Genomic DNA, 17,152 nt, shown 5'->3' on the forward strand with positions numbered 1-17,152 from the left:
GCAGCACCATTTTAAGAAATTAACACCTGAAAAAATTCAGGCCTGTACGCCTTTACATACTAATACCTCTTTCCTGCAATCTTACTTACAGGAGAAACACCAATGTGTGCAAGATTTGCCGTGATGATGATGGAGAAGACTGGGTGGGCTGTGATGGTTGCACCCAGTATTTCCAGTGCCTTGGTCTTGATTACTCCGAAGGTCTCTCACAACCATTTTTTTTTGTCCCCGTTAAGAGCTGTCTGTAGTTGAATAGCATACTACCTAATTACATGCAATTTTCGAGACACGTTCATAATAAAAACGGCGATAACCAAGTTGCATCACCTCGGTTTTTCAAAGTATGTCCTCGAATGGCTGGCTAATTACCTATGCGGCAGGAGACATTACGTTCAAATTGATGATCGCAAATCGTCACCTGTGCTCTCCGTATTTGGAATCCCCCAAGGTTCAATCCTTGGACAGATGTTGTTCAATCTTTACGTCGCGGATCTTCAAGATATTCTTCCACCTACAGTCAAAATTTTCCAATATGCCGACGATACAACATTATAGACTGGCTGTTCTACACTGCAGATCACATCTCAAGCGGAAAGCATGAATGCAACCCTGGCAGGCCTCGGCGCATGGTCAAATGATTCAAACTTGGCCCTAAATTCTAAGAAAACCAAGGCCATTCTCATCTCAACTCCACAGATGGCTCATGTTCACTCTCTCGGAAATCTGGAGTTGGGATTAGAAATCTCCGGTAAACCACTGGAACGTATAAATGTTACAAAACTCTTGGGAGTACACATTGACTCAAATCTTAAATGGGAATTTCATACCAATTTTATTCTTAAATCTTGTTATGCGACTCTGAGAACCTTAAGAAAAATAAGGAACTTTACAAATTTTAAATTACGGAAACATTTGGTAGAAACATTAATTCTCTCTAAAATAAGCTACTGTGACTGTTTTTATCCACTACCAAAGTTCCTCTCAGCTAGACTATAAAGGCTCCAGTTCGCTATGGCTAGTTTCATCACTTGTAAATATGTAAACAGAATATCTACCATTTTGGATCTTGGCTGGCTACCTATCCTGGAGCTAAGGGACTACTCACTACAAGCGGTTTATATAGCGTCATAAAAGGAACCGCTCGAGCAATCAGATTGCTGGAAACTCTTTGCTCAGCTCTGAAATGATACTAATTACCTATAGCGAACGGGAAAACAGTTTTTTCGAGGGAAAATTACCCACAATCGTGAAAACGTCTCTTGCTAGTGGCTTAGTCTGGGAGAAAAACTTTCTTCGAATTCCGAGATGGTTTTCGATATTGTGTCTTTATTCAATGATCAACTGTGTATTAACCAAGTATAATGATCTTCAGTTGACAAAAGTTCTTTTACATCGCTCAGCAATCATAAAGTAATTTCAGCTTTGTTGGTACATATATTTAGTTCTTCTTGCTTTAATGATCAGTGCACTACACCGAAAGAAGTATTACCTCTTCCGTGAGATTCGTGATTGATTCAATACAGACACTACAGCTGCTGGGCGGCTTATTTGATTTGTTTCTTATGATCGTTTATTAACATCTTAGGAATACACTGTCTTAAACTACTTAAATAAATTATTCCGAAACTTTTATTAGTTGGTACTTGAGCTATCAAGTCTATATCTTCCGATACAAAATATTTTGGATGTAAGAGGAGTTAAATTTAATTCTTTAACTATGCGAATTACCCATGTCTGGATTTATTACGATTTATGAACAAAAAAAGGGTTTATCGTCATCTCAAGATATTATTTAAGCACTAATTGAATAGAACAACGCAGAATTACATAATTTTCAGCGTTAACATCATCAACATCGTTTTAATGGCGACAGACCTCTTTTTTAGTGAATTTTCTGAGAAGTAAAAAGTACGTGGTTTTTTTTTGTTTCGTTTTTTTTAAGGCACCACTTTTTCTCCTGTTTCTTTTTGTTTCTTCTACAAATTATAATCAAAAGTGTTGCAATGGAAACAAAAATGAAGTTCTAAAATTGAACTGGTCTGATTTTCATCTCAGCTTTCTTTAAGGAGTAGTAATATCCTTTCCAATGATACCAGTTGACTCCATTTCCGTAAGATGAGTGTGCCCCATGATGATACAGTCCATTCAAGTTGGAGTAATGACAGCCGAAATACCACCAGGCTCCTTTATAAATCTCAGCACAGCCTTTGCCTTCATTGTCTTGATCTCTGGTCGTGAAGGAAAAGCCATTATGACGAGAAAGAGAATCCCCTGCAGTACCTGGAAAAAGCCGCTCAAAAATTAGTAAAACATTTAAAGAATAGATGAAATGCACAAGGAAACGTAAATCAAGCATAATGTAAGTATTATTGTTAAATGTTTTAGCACTCTTCACCCGAACTTTCTCGCATTTTTATTGCACATGTCATGTTGTCAATTACTTTTTTTTGTCGGTTGTCGCCTTTTTTTGTTGCAGGTCAGTTGAAGCTTACTTTAATATCGCCAGAAAGCGATAAGTAAATTTGTGTTAAATATTTTTAAGCTTCCTGACTGAGAGCTTTTAGGTACACTTCAGCCACGATCGACATTTTTATATACCTCGTGCCCATTGCACAACTTTAAGATAATTTGCGAAGCTTTTTTGGCTCTGCATCTCACTCAATATCAAAGATCAAAGCTGCCCCTTCAGCGACCTGCCACAGGCTCGACCAATCCCAGCGTTTATTCTTACCCCAGTATGAGCTAAGTCGCTTAATTTTCTTACCCCAAACCTCCCGACAGGTAATTATCATGCATATCTTGAGGATTAATGAATTTTGATGAAATACCGCACATTAATCCACTTTTAAAGAGAAGTAGCATTTATCAAAACAATTAAGTTTAGTATCTTGTGTTGAGATCCACGACGAATACAGATGCTTATATCAATAAAAATATGATAACAACAAAGGTGTATTAACCTGAGTATTTCCCAAGGCTGAGCTGGTACTTAGTCCTCTCACTGGTAACTGCAAACGTGTGGTACTCGGCATATGCAGTCCTGCCTGTGGTGTCCATCAGATCTACTCGAAGCTTGTTTTTTTTTGCTGTCAAACGGTGTATCTTGTCCAATCCCAACCAAAACTCGCCATTCATGTTACCAAACCCATCCTTGTAGTCGTTCCAGGCGCGATAGAAATCAACGGAGCCATCTAGTCTCTTTTGAAACACTGTCCACCCCCCACCAGTTGTTGTCTGGTCACAGTATACATCAAAGGCATCTAAACCATCTGGGTCGATTGTATAAACACCACTGACTCTTTGCCCAGATTTGTAGAGCTCAGCACAGTTCTTAGCTGTTGAGTATAAGATTAAAAGATTTAGCATTTTAAGGAAGTCATTCCCGAGCATTTCCCTGAAATCAAATTACATGTATCAGAACTTTCTATACTTGATTTCTAAAGTGAATATAATTTGCATAACAGAGGTAAAAGGCTACGTTAAGAACGGACTCTATCGTCTATCTTTGGGTTTGGCTTATAAGAGCCTTTGAGGTGGCTGAACACATTTTTTGATACCTTTGTTTCTTTCACTATTTTCTCTAAAACCCTTGATCTCTCGGTCACCAAAACAGTAACAGTGTCTTCTAAATGCAAAAAGCTTTGCCTTTTTTAAAAATTCGCCTGTTCCGTTTTTTACATTTCACAAAGTAAAAAATTTCGGTGAAATTCAATAATATAGTTTCTTTTTTTTTTTCATACTTATATTTCTGACTCGGCTTTTGTTAAATTCCCTCGTAGGCTCGGGATGATGGGAGTCGAGTGTATAATATTTCATAAGTACCAAGAGGTTGGGTGGTGATTCAAACAGATTGCTTTTTAATTAAGGTACACTTTATTACTTTTTTTTTCTACCTCCTCCAGATCTTGCTGAACATTTTACAGCAGTAGCTAGTATTCCGGACGAACGACACATTTGTATTTTGCATGGCAAGGAAATGAGTCCGAAATACATTTGTCTATTTTTGTTTTAATGAAAAAATCGGTTTTTTTTTAAACAGGCATTATTTAATTTCAATTTTTCTTCACGACAAAATGTCCTGTTAGTCCCGGTTTTAGTTTTTCTAATTAAAATTGTCACGATTTTACAAACCCCAGCAGTTTTTCCCAATCAGACGAGATCCATCAGGACATCTACTTGAGTATGAACCATTACTGTTCACACACGTGGCGTTCGATTTCACTGGACAGTGGTGGGAGAAATCATCACATTCGTTGTAGTCTGTTAAAGAAAACATAGTAATCAAATCTATACACTTATCAAAGTTAAAAAAGCGAGCTATGACCTTTTTTTTTTACAGTTTTTGCTTCCTTACTGAAAAAAAACCTTTAACACCATGGCCTCAAAACATTGTCTGTAGAGGTTAAACTTACGGCAAAAGAAAAGCAGCTACTCAACTTTTCACGTTTGCGGCCTGCACTTCTTACACTCAAGAGCGTTTTTTTCTGAAAATGTCAAAAATCGGATGGACAGTCCCAAAAAGTCAATTTTCCCTTTTTTTTTTTAACATAACGCTCTATTAGATGAACATTATTTTACCTCAAAGAAATAGTAAAGAAGCTTCGCCTTGAAGCACACCATTGGCATGGCCTTACAACAGCATAAAAATGTACTGTTTCTTACTCACGTTTTTCACTAACGTGAAACCCCAACCTTTCACGTTGAAAACGGCAGAGGGTAAACGGGAAACGTCAAAACATGGCAGTGAAAATCGGTCACGTGGACACCTTTGCCTTTCTAGTTTGCCGCAAACGTCATCCTTAGTCCCTCCATTATTTATCCCCAGAGGTGTCAGGGATTTTGGTCGTGTCTCGATAAAATTTACTTGATCTCCCCATAAGGCTCTGCGATATTCTTATGATACCTCCCTTCCTAGGCAGTTAACTGGCAGTCAATTGTCTAATTCTCCCTTAATACTTAATTGGCAACGACTGATACCCCCTCCATTCTCCCTGAAAAAAATGTGCCAGAAATATAAGTTGACATCATGACAAAAAAATAAGTCAAACCACTCTTAGTGTTTCTTCGCCAAGGCAGACATCCAATACAATCTTTAGATTATTTCTTACCTTTTTTACAAGTAAATCTGTGGCATTCGGTACAATTAACACCTTTCCATGTGTACGGCTGATCTCGAAGAAAACCAAGCGTATGAATACAGTGGTTTTTGTGTAAACTCTTTGGTTTGTGTTTCTCCCAGAAATGGAAGTCATATGGTGTTCCATCGCTCCAAACAAAGTTACCTTCAGAGTTGGCATCAGAGAGTCCCAGCCAAGAATGTTCCCCGCCGTGAAGGCTTTGAACATAAACGTTTTCCTCCTGACTGTGGATACTGGGGAGATTAGCTCCCAGAGTTGTGCATGTGGCCTGGCTGTTGGTCCATGAATCACAGGAAGATACTTTTCTGTAGCAATATCCATTGAAATACGCCCAGTCCTCCTCGCAAACATCTTTTGAAATGAATGGCTGAACGTGAGAGGAAGAACTGTAGTTGAATAAGGAACAGGGGAATGTAGTTTTTGTCCGAAATTGTAAGATTGTGAGACCTAAGAGCCCTAAAATATCTTTTGCACCACCCGAAGGCCCAAACATTATAATTTGTTGAGATTCCTTTAGAGTGTTCATAGTGCCTCAGAGCATGGGATGATTTTTTTGGCTGAAGTGGTTTTGTAACAGGCAAATTGATTATCTCACCTGATAATACTGCATATGACACTGTCAGTGGATCGAAACGGTGAATGAAGAGCTCCTTGACACAAATGCGGAAGCTGGAAACGGTAATGTACTAAGGAAGAAAGAGACAACGCTTTGGAAGTCGAAGCGATGTGTACGTCAAGAAAGCGCTATCGTACTCCTTGAAAATGACCATAGTGGTATGTACTTATCTAACCAGTCCTTTGTGGACTACTTACCAATAATAAGGACTTTTTCATTTTGAGTGTTTCATTACAGGTGCATGGTTTAAAAATATATATGTATAATAGGAACATAGTGCTTGATCATATAACTCACAGAGGAAAAGGAGACAAATAAGCAGAGTGGACACTAACACAAAAAGCTTCGAGAAGGCATGGGGCAGGTCGATTCATCGAGAAATGACATAACATAAATTGGCACTCCACGACATTACACAGGCGGAAACTCACTACGTCACAATTAAACATAAATCAGAGAATAAAATGGCTAGATAGGTTTGACATATGGTTCATGATAAATTTTGTTTCCTTCGAATTCCCCATACGAATTCTCTGTTGCTTATTGTATTCAGTAATCGGGTTGAGTCTGGGCCAGCTGTTATTGGCTACACAGTTGCGGTGTCCCCGCCATTTATTTATTTATTCATTTATTTACCCATTTATTTACTTATTTTGATTATTTTTGTTTGACGAAGTTAATAAATAAGTAAATAAATGAATTTCCATTTCATTTAGGGACTCAAGGGACTCACACAGGTATAAAATTTCCCTTTAGTCAGCGCCCTATCCAATTTTTTTCGAAACGAGAACACAACAGCGAATAAAGGAAAGGATGTTCCATGCTTTTCTGAAATTTTAGCCTTTTAAATTACCTCAATCCAGCTTCCAATTCCATTGCACTCTGCGGCAGCATTTTCTCCCTTAGCTGAATGTTTTGCTGTTAACAACACTGTTGGTGTTTTTCTGTATTTCCACTTGAAACTCACGTTCTTCAAATATGAATCACAGAATTTATTGCTATATGATAAGCTGGATCCTTCGCGTATTTTGAGTGGTTCCTACTTATGATCTAGTGGCAGTCAGACGCATAAATGACTTTACGATTAACAATATTTTTTTTATTGTTAAAAAAAAAATAGACTCACGCTGGCGTGAATCTGTACAGTAATATGGACCTTAAGCAAACCGCGACGGTAACGGCATCGAGAAAGTGTCAGAACAAAAGATCTGATTGGCAGGATAATGGCTCAGCAAGTGCATTTTAAAACTTTGTGCATTTCGCAGCCGTGCTTATGTCAAACAACAACGTGAAATAACTATTTATTTCCGTTCTCTGTGAATGGAAAGTTTAAATTGGAGCTCAACCCCACTCACATACGTATGCGGAAGTTGAGGCGGGGCACCGCAAGAGACAGTAAGCACATCCAGCCATTCACGAAATTCTTACTATAAATTTTAATTCATTTCAATTCGACGTTTTCTTCGCAGTTGTCGTCCTGACTGCCTAAGGTCCCTACTACATCACAGAAAACGTCAGAGTGTGTTAAGAATATCCGTGACACATCTGGCTGTGCCTCGGAGCTGCTTGTTTGTTTCTCTTACCAAGTTCTAATATGACGTCATCTGAGATATATTATAGAACAGACACAAGGCAACATGGAATCTGTTTGTTTAGACCTGGTGTAAATCATGGTAATGTGATGATAAATCAGATAATTGTAAGTTATTTTCCCGCGGGGATCAGTTAAATTAATTGTCGCAGCCTTAAGCTGATTTGAAAGAATAGATTGTTAGACTGCGTAATGTTATGATATGCTTCGGTTATGATAGCAGTGTGCGAGGATTCTAACTTTTGAAGAGTGGCAAGTTTCATTCTTATATCTATATGTCTATCACATTCCCATTTTTTAATTATGGTTATCACGCCCTGCGTTGACGGAGCTCTCAATCACAAACACATTTTAACTTTGCGTAGGTGTTCTTTTTTCTCTCCTGAGAAACAGTATCCACTTTCACAAACGGTACTTCCGAGACAATCGCCATACTTTGGGGAAACGAATGTCTGGGGTTTAGTGAGAGATAACACTAGTTCCCTAGTCTAATGCTAACCTGACAGAATGCAAAGTTATCAATCTCGGAAGGCAAAACGTCATTCTGGAAAGTCACTTCACTGTGTTCTGAAAATAAGGGTCTATGGAGGGACTCAAACGCCAACCAGTTCTAAAAAAATTACAGGAAAAGTAAAAAATAAGTACAATATGGACACAGTAACAGTAATAGATATTTATCAGTAGTATCTGACTTACGTTATCGCAATATAATTTTTCATTTTCTGGTGAATTCTAAGCATACAAACTGGATAAATAGACGTTTTCATGTGATTGCTTAAATTGGACCAAATATAAACTTGGGGTAGAAGAGCGATAGTGCACCATAGAATTTATAAAGCTCTCCATTCCTTCAATGTATTTTCCTCTGTAATATCTTTTATCAAGAAAAAAACAATGATAGTAAGTGGAACAATAGATTCAGGAATACCGACCACGGATATGTCATCATGAACCCCTGCGAAGTTTTGCAGCTCCCGAAGACAAATCTTGAAGGAAGTTGCCGTGACATCTTCTAGCCAAACGATGGTAGCATCATGCATAAGGCGAGATCTATGGTGCTCAGCTGTTGCAAATATCGTCGGTGGTTTAGAATATTTTTCCTGTATGAAACGAACGAAATAACTCGTCAGAAAAAAATATTAACTATTTTTTGGAAATTGAAAGTACCTGCACTTTCTTACCTACCCTTATAAATTGAAAAAAAAAAACAAACAAACTAACAAATCAAGAACATCAGGCCAGCTTGACTAGTACGTATTGAAACTTGTCTACCTTTTTTATAACATGCAGTAAATATAACAGCATATTCAAGAGTAAAAATAGAGGTCAGGCACCGCATCTTGTTATTATTAATTATAACTGTCAAATAGTATCATTCACTCCTTTCAAAGTGGATTCTACGCCCTCCCCTCCCCTCATTCCTAGTTTTCTAACAGTAGAGGAAAGAGCCCTTTACGTATGAGTATAGGTTGGGTGTTCTGGAATGGAATATCACAACTCAACTCTACCTTAGCAAAGGTGATTGTCTCACAGCTAGTCCCTGTCCACCATCTCGAGAACCATTTCTCGCCTGCTACTCCCCCAGACGGAGCACCCTGGTAAGCGACCCAGTCAACTGTGGCAAAGCTATCCGAGGGGTAATCATTCCTACCAGCTCGAGTGACGCAGGCTGTGAACTGAGTGCTGTTGACGCTTTCAACCCAAGGTGTTGTGGCTTCATGTACCACAGTGGAGTCACTGTAGTTCACATGATTAACGGTAAGTTGTATGTAAATTTTTTGGTCAGGGTAAAATATGAATGGTTTAAATGTGATGACCGCACAATGATCATCTGCCCAGGAGGGAACTTTTCGGAACTGATGTCTTCCTTTCTGAAGAGGGAAACCTACAGGTAGTTGGAAAGTGGAGAGTCTATATTCCCCGTTTCACAAATACAAATTAACAGCTGCTTCTTTAATCTTCATGTCTATCATGGCCCGTTTGTCTGTTCGTGTCTGTTTATTTGTGCTTGCACTAATTACCTCTGCTTTAGAAAAGTCGTAAAATAAGCTTACATAAGACCACCCAAGTCACCTAAATTATTTGTGTACTCAATTTTTTCAAATGTTAGCTATCCTTATGAATTATTGTTTTTGAGAAGTTTCTTGTCATCTATGATCAAGACTTACCACCTGTATCAGATATGACTAAAGAGAAGTGTGCACCGAGCTTCTTGAATCAGCGAAAACGACGAATAATTTATCACCGAAATTGTACCTGTACAGCTTCCAGGATGATACTTGGTATAATTTCCACGTGTTCTACATATCTCTTGCTTGAGTAGACACAAGTTGATAAATGTGCGGCCGTTAGATGCACAGACTTGTTCTTCGTATGAAGGACAGCTGCTTTCACAGGCACAGGTAAATTGGTTTGGAGACAAGGCGACACAATGGCTGTGATATTTGCAACTTGCATTTGTGCAGGGATCGAGATCTGAAAATAAAATTTTCAAGTGCAGCACGACTTTTAAGTACTTAAAGGGAAAAGAAACTAAGAAACCGCATGCTGAAAATGGTTACAATGGCCGCGGTGAGTTCATCGTTCCTCTCAACATTTTACTTTTTAACAGTTCATCGACTATTAACAGTCAGTGTTGTTCGTTCCGAAATTAAGCAATCTAAAGCCAGCTGAATAATCTTTAAAAAACTTTTCCGAATAGTAGCATTGCGATTCATGAGTAGCAAGTCATACTTCCTGATAACTTATCAAAGTCTTATTCAAGTCTTAATTACGGCAATGAAAGCTCAAAAAAACCCTGGTATGGAACTTACACACTTCGGTCAGTAAATAATTACTCTCATTCAAATGTGAAAAGTAACCACTGTACCGGTAACAGTAATTCCCTTATGTAGGTAGGTGTAAGTGTAAATAATAAAATTTCTCATTGACCGTGAAACTAAATTAGACTCGCTTGTCCGGCCAAAGGTAAGCTATTCTATCTTCTACATCGTGTGACGAACCCAGGTTTTAGAAACTTCTAGCTTCTATTAGGTTTCCTCGTCATGTAATTTATAGATGACTCTAAACTGTAATTTCATCAATATTGCTGTAAACAACTGTAATTCGTTTTGTGCATATAGGTGGCAAAATAAACAAACAATAAATGATAATAATAAAAACTTGGAAATAATAAGTTTGTTGTACTAACGTCTTACCTCCAATAACCAAGTAATCTAATAGAACTTTGCTTCTCTGACCATTGTATCCAGCGCTATCCTTAATGCACACTCGAAAGTAAGAAGTAGTAACTTCCTATGAAGTAAAATTGTTAGATTTACATCAATAAAGTCTTTAACCATCATAAGATAAAACTACATATCTTATGTTACAAGGAATTCGGAAAAACTACAATAGAAATCTGCGTACATTATGAATTAAAAGGTATGTCATTACAATAAATGGAGCTTAAATATCAACCTATTTACAAAGGTGTTCATAAAGCGCTGTGTATTAATTTTCGGGCGTGCGCAGCCTTTTTTCCTAAGATTGTGTACATATGTCTTCTGGACAGGAATGATGTCTTTCAGGGTGTGGCTAGCTTCTCTCTTTGGATGTGGTTGTTACGATGAGCCGCAGTATGTTGGTCTGACTAAAATGCATTTTTCTGCTTTTTTCAGTCGTGTGTTCCCAATCGGATTCACTCATCTCGGTGAAACTCAATCAGTCGTGACTCAACAATTATTGGTTTAAATTCCTCGTATAGCCACTGTTTTTCCTTCTGTGTTATTGATGTAATCGTCTGAAAGAACTCCAAATTCTACCGCCTTACCTCCAGCCAAGCGATTAAAGGACCCTTCGCTGGGCACAAGCTGATTGCTTTGCTACCGACCACGTGGACACCATTAATGACCGTGGTGAGTACTACTGGTGCAGAGTAAAATGGACTTGAAAAAGTGACATTCTGCAAAGTGTAAAACATAGAAAGAGTTATTTTCAACTGAACTCTAGAAGCTTCGCTGCTTCCGAATACAAACCCAGGATAAAGCTATTTGGTGCTACACTGATCTTTTCCAGTAGCGAAAGGGTTGCTGAAGGGTTATTTTGGAAAATGTGAATGACAAGATAGTGAAATACTTGATGTATACCGAAACTTTATGTTAGAAGAGGTTCGGTTTTTTTTTTCTAATTTAGAGTTTTTTTAGTGTTTGTTTGTTTGTTTGTTTTTTTTTTTAAGTTGTTTTGTTCTTTATGTTTTTGATTTTTTTAGTATTCTTTTTTATCAATTGGTTCATTAGCTCTATTTGGTATTCAAGACATCATCATTTACCCGTAATGATTTTAATCTTCTTTAGGAGAGGGGGGAGGGAGGAGAGCTTCATCGATCCAGATCGTAAAAATTTCAGTCTCCACATGGAATCTGAATTTCCCAAAGTGCGAACTTGAAAAAGAAACAAAACAAAACAAAACAAAACACCTAAGAAATACGGAGTCAGCTTCGAGTCTTCTAATATCTTGAAGACTGAACCGATGTGGTTCGAGAGGGGTTTGAAAGAAGCGATCAAAATCAAACTACGCCTACCTACCCTGAATCGCGGCGGGGGAAGATACAATTTTCCCGCAGTATGAAGCAATTTGCTGAAGGGACAAGCTAGAAGCAGATTGGTGGGGCCGCCGACACGAACTCGTAACCTCGCCGCTTTACCGCTTTAGGCAACGTTACTAAGTGATCAAGGCTAAAGGTCTAGCCGAAGCATTTAACTTTTTAGGTAAGCTTATCCGGTGTACAAAAATTACAATATTTCCATTCCAACAAACAAACAAACTAAGAAAACAAACCAAGAAAAATCTTCTACACGAGTGATAGAAGTTGTCTTTTGTTTTTAGCACAGGCAAGCGCTGTTAAGGTTAAAGAACAAGACCACCCAAAGTAAACGCATTGAAAATATTCGTAAAAAATATTTGCTCAGTCACACCTTACACAGGGCGTAGCTGTCTCGTTGAGATGGTACCTCGTTTTCGGAAAACTTTACTACTGAGGACTCTTTCGCCTCCCAAACTGACGGGTGATGTACGTAGGCCATCCAGTTCTGCAAAGTGAAAGAACAATAGAAAATTTGAACCGATTCCATAGCCGCGTGAAACTGATTTTGTCACGGCGACGTTTTACTTACCACCAAAAGTCTGTCATGAAGGCCGTTGAATGTTGTGGATTCCTGTAAACAAACTTCAAACTGATTCGTGGAAACGTTTGCAATCCAAACATTCATGGCGTCCTGCCCTCTGTTTGGAATTCCATGTTGCACGCTCACGTGGGTTTTGGGAACTGATGAAAAATCCTTAGACAAAGAAAAATAACACGGAGCTTTCTTATTTGGTTGGAAAAATAAATAAGATTTTTTTACAGAACTTTAACAATGGAAGATGGAAAATGTAGAAATGCAAAGAGAGAAAAATAAAAGGCTAATTAAATGAGTTCACGAAAATGCAGGAGAATAAGCGAGTATTTATTTGTTAGGTGGAAAGAAAAAGTAATAGACTACACGAAGACACGAAGAAGGATGGAAAGAATATGAAAGATAAGTGGTTCATCAGGGGATGTCAGAAATATAAAAAAATATGAAATCAAGGAATGGATGAGATAGAGGGTTTAAAATCCTCAAATGAGTCGTGCGTGCTCACAAGAAAGAGAGGAAGAACGAAAAGGGTTCGATGGAGGCGGACAGCCATTGAGCAACCCATACATTAGTAACAGTTAAAGTTAAAAGTTAGCCATACCTGAGAAAACTTAACCTAGTTGCATCGTGATCCAGTGGTGAAAACGCTAAAAAGTGTCTGGCCATGTGATACTCCCAATTGCAATTCTTGGAACGCAAACCAATCAATCACAGTATCGTTCACTTCTGGGCATTTGCCACTTTGCACTACGCAGACCCCTAAACTGCTTGTTGTCACATCTTCGGTCCAAATAAAAGCTAAATCGTGGACCCCAGATGATTTATCTCCATGATTAATCGAAACGAATACTCTGACGGGAGTTCCATCACCGGAGAATTTGCTGCTGAATGAAACATACTGGCAGTTGAGGTCATCATTTGTCACTAGCATGTCAATCTTTCCCTTCTCAGCGGCTAGGAACGATAAAAAAAGATTATAATCTTTAAGCTACCTGATATTCGCAAAATGTAAAAATAGAACAAATTGCTGTAAATCGTTTAAGAACGACCTCATCGATGTCGCAGTGTTATATTTAAATAACAGGCGTTTAGGTGTTAGCATTGAATCGAGAGAAAAGTAATAAAACTAACATTCTTGGGTCAATAATACCTATCGAGGCAAGTCGTAAACGTTTGATACAGTTAGCAATACTTTGTTTTTATAGAAAATTAGCTAATGATGAGGAACCCCCACGCTAAGTGTTAATGCTGTCGCATTAGATTTGTACAGCGGCATTTAGTTTCAATTTTGTTACCAGTCTTCGCTCGGACAAGTGACACATGATTTTACTGTTCGAGACAAGGTTGTACCTCGGCCAACCTAAACAAGTTTCAGGGCGTTAAATTTGCTTTAAGGATGTTGTTGTCAACGGTTTTACTCGTCCTATACAAACGGAAAGACTAAACGGAAATTGAGGGCAAGAAACCTAAGGAGTGATTAAAGGTACAAACAACTCTACGAGGCCGAGCGTTTTTAATCTTCAGGACAGTATTTAATACCGACGGTTACACTAAGTTATAGAGTAATTAGAAAGCATATATTTTTGCCTTGTCTGTTAATTTGCTAATTTATTTCTTCAGAGTTAACAGAAAGCAGATGTAAGTGAACCCGGAAACAGGATGCTACTTGTAAACGCACTGTTTCATGTTCCTCGCGAATGAAACTGGATGTGTGGACCTTAAACTCTTGTCTTCAGTGAAATTTAGAAATAAAAAAAGGTTTGTTGCTGATATATAAGTCATGTTGCTCGCACTACCAAAAAAGAAAAAAAAAAGAACTCATGAAATTGGGATTTGCAGCGAGGGCAGGTTGTGTGACGCCCTGCAATTCCTGCGTTTGGACTCATAGGCGGTGGAGCGGAGTAGGAGCAGAAAAAGGGGGTGGAAGGAAAAATGTGGGTGGGTGACATAGTCTCGTACCCAACTCTTCCCTCCGAGACTAATCAATACTTGTATAGGCTGAAATCATTAAAGTAGTCGCAGCCACGTAATCGTCAACAATTTGTTTCATTAGGATTATACTTGGCCAAGTAACGTAGAATTTTCCATTCCTTTCGAAGAACTGCCTTTTCAGCCATTTTAATCAAGAACTTACACTGGTTTTTGACAGTTGTATAAGTCAATCACAGTTAATCTGCCTAACTACAGTTTAGCAGAATTACTTGCCCTGATTACATTTGCTTTCAAATGGAGGTGCGGGATTTGATTTATTCCACGATTACGTACATTTGATTCCAATAAATAGGGGTGGGGGGTTTAAGAAGCTCATGCTAAAGCAAGAATTAAAGCACGTTACGGGCCATGCTCATATCTTAACGCTATCAGTTACCATGCTAATTTACGTATTTTGGTGGTTTTCATTTGTAAAAAGGGAAATTGACTCTATAAATCCAAACTTAAAAGCCCCTACTGCTTTGGATGGACGCAAAATGAATACTGCAATTGAACAAAAATGACGAAAATTTTAAATCACGTATGAAATACCTTTCAGCCCTTCCTGCCTCAAGCAAATCCATAGCAAAAGAAGGACACCCTTCTTTGTGAAGGAAGCTAAGAAATTCATGGCTTGGTGACGCTGAATTGAACTGCACTTTAGTCTAGCTTGATGGCTATGAATTGAACCGTACTCATGTCTACCAGAAATTAACATTGTCGAACGAGTGTTAGAGGACTTAAAGGCAATCGTATCTGTCATTGAACGGTCATTATTATAGATTAGACTTAGAGTGAAAAATATGATTGGTCGAGAGTATTCAATAAATAAACAATAGCGTATAAACTTGAAATGATGATGCACTCTCTGCAGAGGATATTGCATTTATCACGTCGAGTTCAAAGTCTGCTTAGCTAGTTTCCAAGCCCCTAGTACGTGCAGTGGTCTCAAACGTTTCCAAATCCGGAGAGAAACTCAAAACGAATGAATGGTTTAAAAAAAGGTATAGGAAAGCATTTAATGAAATTCGATTGTCAATCATGAATTTTCAAATTTCATGTCTGTGTTGTATGTCTCCAATTTCGGCTCTGGCAGATGACTCAGACCTGGCTTTTGAAAACTCACGAAAGAACCTCATCCCATCCAATAATTCCTTATTAGGTCATTTCCGAATGCTTCGAGAAACAATATTAATCAATACAATATGTGCTGCTTAAATGTAAGCCGTGTTTTCTTTAAAAATATTATCCCGTCTTGGTTCAGTCATTGAGAAGGATGTCGTGATTGCTTTGATCCAAAAATTCAATGACTTGATCAACAAACATCTACTGAAATTCGTACTTTCATAACAATCACCCAAATCAGTTAGATCAGTGAAACGTTTGTGAGAAAAACAAATAAGCCGGAAAATTCGTTGAAAAATAAGCTTTATTTCAACTAGCGAAATAAAATGAGCGACTGAACCCGTTTAAGCACGCTCCGTGAGGATTAACGTCAATCGTTTCTTGATTACTTTTCTAGGAAAAGACCAAGGCAGAGGAAACTGAGCATCACCGCGTAAATCCAGTTGGATTTGACAGCCTACTTTTTCAGCACAAGGCCGTATTTTTCTGGCGGTTTTAAAATGGGCTTAAAGCAAGGTTTCCAGTAACAAAGGAATAGATACATAAAACATACAGTGTCCGCCGTATTTTCTTGTAACAAAAAGCTAAAAACACAACGATCAATCGGCTGCATGAAATACCATGTAAGTATTGTCAACAAACAGTGCTCTCTCGTTTAGCTGAGGAGAATAGCTAACAAAAGGTCAGAGTCTCTCAGCTAACTGTTCTCAGCTGTCATCATTCGCTGATATCCTCTCCGAGCCAATAATACAACAGAAAAATCCAAAACAAGTACAAGCAAATCTAATTTGTTCAGTATCGTCTGACAAAACCACCTGTCCTTCTTTAAAGAATCAATGTGGGTGGTTTGTTCCTGGAAGTGGTTTGTTACTTTTTGTCTTCAACACTGAAGACCCTTCAGTGTTGTTGAAACCCTATATTCATTACTCGATTTGTCCAAGACGTGAGCCTCCTCTAAAAATAACGGCTAGCCAAAGAGCTGCTCGTTTCAGACACAATGTTCTCGGAAGTTATTCCCCAAAGAGAGCTGATATGAAAATCAGACTAGTTCAGATTTAAAACTTCTTGTTTTTGAATTGAAATAAAAGAAAAAAAATTGCTAGTTTGAAGGAAGTTATCTCGAAACTTACTATCTCCACTTTGACTGCAGTGACAGGTTGGGCGGCAAAGGGTTAGCTCACGCGACACACGACACATTTTCCCAACGCCACACCACTCTCATCTGCCTTTTTAATTTTTTGTATAGAATTCAGTTTGATACCTTCTTTAAAAGAAAGTTTTCCCGGTGCGTTCTCTTAGAGAGGAAAAGAACCAGGGGATAATGTAGTAACTCACAAATTTAGAAACAAATATGAAAGCGACTTCGCAGTTTTGAGAACTACACCATCTTCATAGGCCGACTAAATTGAAAACAAACGTTTTACCTAACATTTCTAAAGACAAAAAATTTAAACCTTCAAAAGCGGTCGAGTTATATATGAAAATGTATTTTCAAATAAAATTTAAGAGAAGCCGCCAGAATATTTCGAGAATCGAACATCAGTGACGAAAACTC

The 17,152-nt window shown here is 38.2% G+C and overlaps 3 protein-coding genes across 6 annotated transcripts in view; all 3 read right to left on the reverse strand.

Moving 5' to 3' along the window:
- The window catches only part of LOC148741091 (fibroleukin-like), a 371,193-nt gene that overhangs the window by 338,238 nt on the left and 15,803 nt on the right, over positions 1 to 17,152 (reverse strand). The gene's annotated exons all lie outside the window — the stretch shown is intronic.
- Positions 814 to 12,646, reverse strand: LOC148741104 (uncharacterized). The gene is made up of 14 exons (XM_088756961.1): positions 12,499 to 12,646; positions 12,301 to 12,414; positions 11,157 to 11,288; positions 10,543 to 10,639; positions 9,602 to 9,820; positions 8,854 to 9,230; positions 8,278 to 8,445; positions 7,845 to 7,955; positions 6,608 to 6,724; positions 5,734 to 5,824; positions 5,109 to 5,489; positions 4,132 to 4,260; positions 2,961 to 3,335; positions 814 to 2,280 (listed from the first exon to the last, which is right to left on the reverse strand). The coding sequence occupies exons 1-14, from the start codon at positions 12,592 to 12,594 to the stop codon at positions 2,024 to 2,026; spliced, it is 2,664 nt and encodes an 887-aa protein (XP_088613087.1). The 5' UTR covers positions 12,595 to 12,646; the 3' UTR covers positions 814 to 2,023.
- Positions 13,110 to 15,297, reverse strand: LOC148741105 (uncharacterized). The gene is made up of 2 exons (XM_088756860.1): positions 15,025 to 15,297; positions 13,110 to 13,455 (listed from the first exon to the last, which is right to left on the reverse strand). Exons 1-2 carry the CDS (start codon positions 15,233 to 15,235, stop codon positions 13,118 to 13,120), a joined length of 549 nt encoding a protein of 182 aa, XP_088612986.1. The 5' UTR covers positions 15,236 to 15,297; the 3' UTR covers positions 13,110 to 13,117.

Source organism: Stylophora pistillata, chromosome 1, assembly GCF_964205215.1.
Source record: "Stylophora pistillata chromosome 1, jaStyPist1.2, whole genome shotgun sequence".
Classification (NCBI taxonomy): Eukaryota; Metazoa; Cnidaria; class Anthozoa; order Scleractinia; family Pocilloporidae; genus Stylophora; species Stylophora pistillata.

Bases quoted from the DNA above. Each gene is read 5' to 3' on its own strand.
- LOC148741105 (XM_088756860.1), bottom strand. From the start codon at position 15,235: ATGACAGATACGATTGCCTTTAAGTCCTCTAACACTCGTTCGACAATG. The intron at 13,456-15,024 runs GTATTTCATACG...TATCGTTCCTAG, and splicing joins GAGGCAGGAAGGGCTGAAAG to CCGCTGAGAAGGGAAAGATT.
- LOC148741104 (XM_088756961.1), bottom strand. From the start codon at position 12,594: ATGAATGTTTGGATTGCAAACGTTTCCACGAATCAGTTTGAAGTTTGT. The intron at 12,415-12,498 runs GTAAGTAAAACG...TTCACTTTGCAG, and splicing joins TTCATGACAGACTTTTGGTG to AACTGGATGGCCTACGTACA. The intron at 5,490-5,733 runs GTGAGATAATCA...TCATTTCAAAAG, and splicing joins GTCATATGCAGTATTATCAG to ATGTTTGCGAGGAGGACTGG.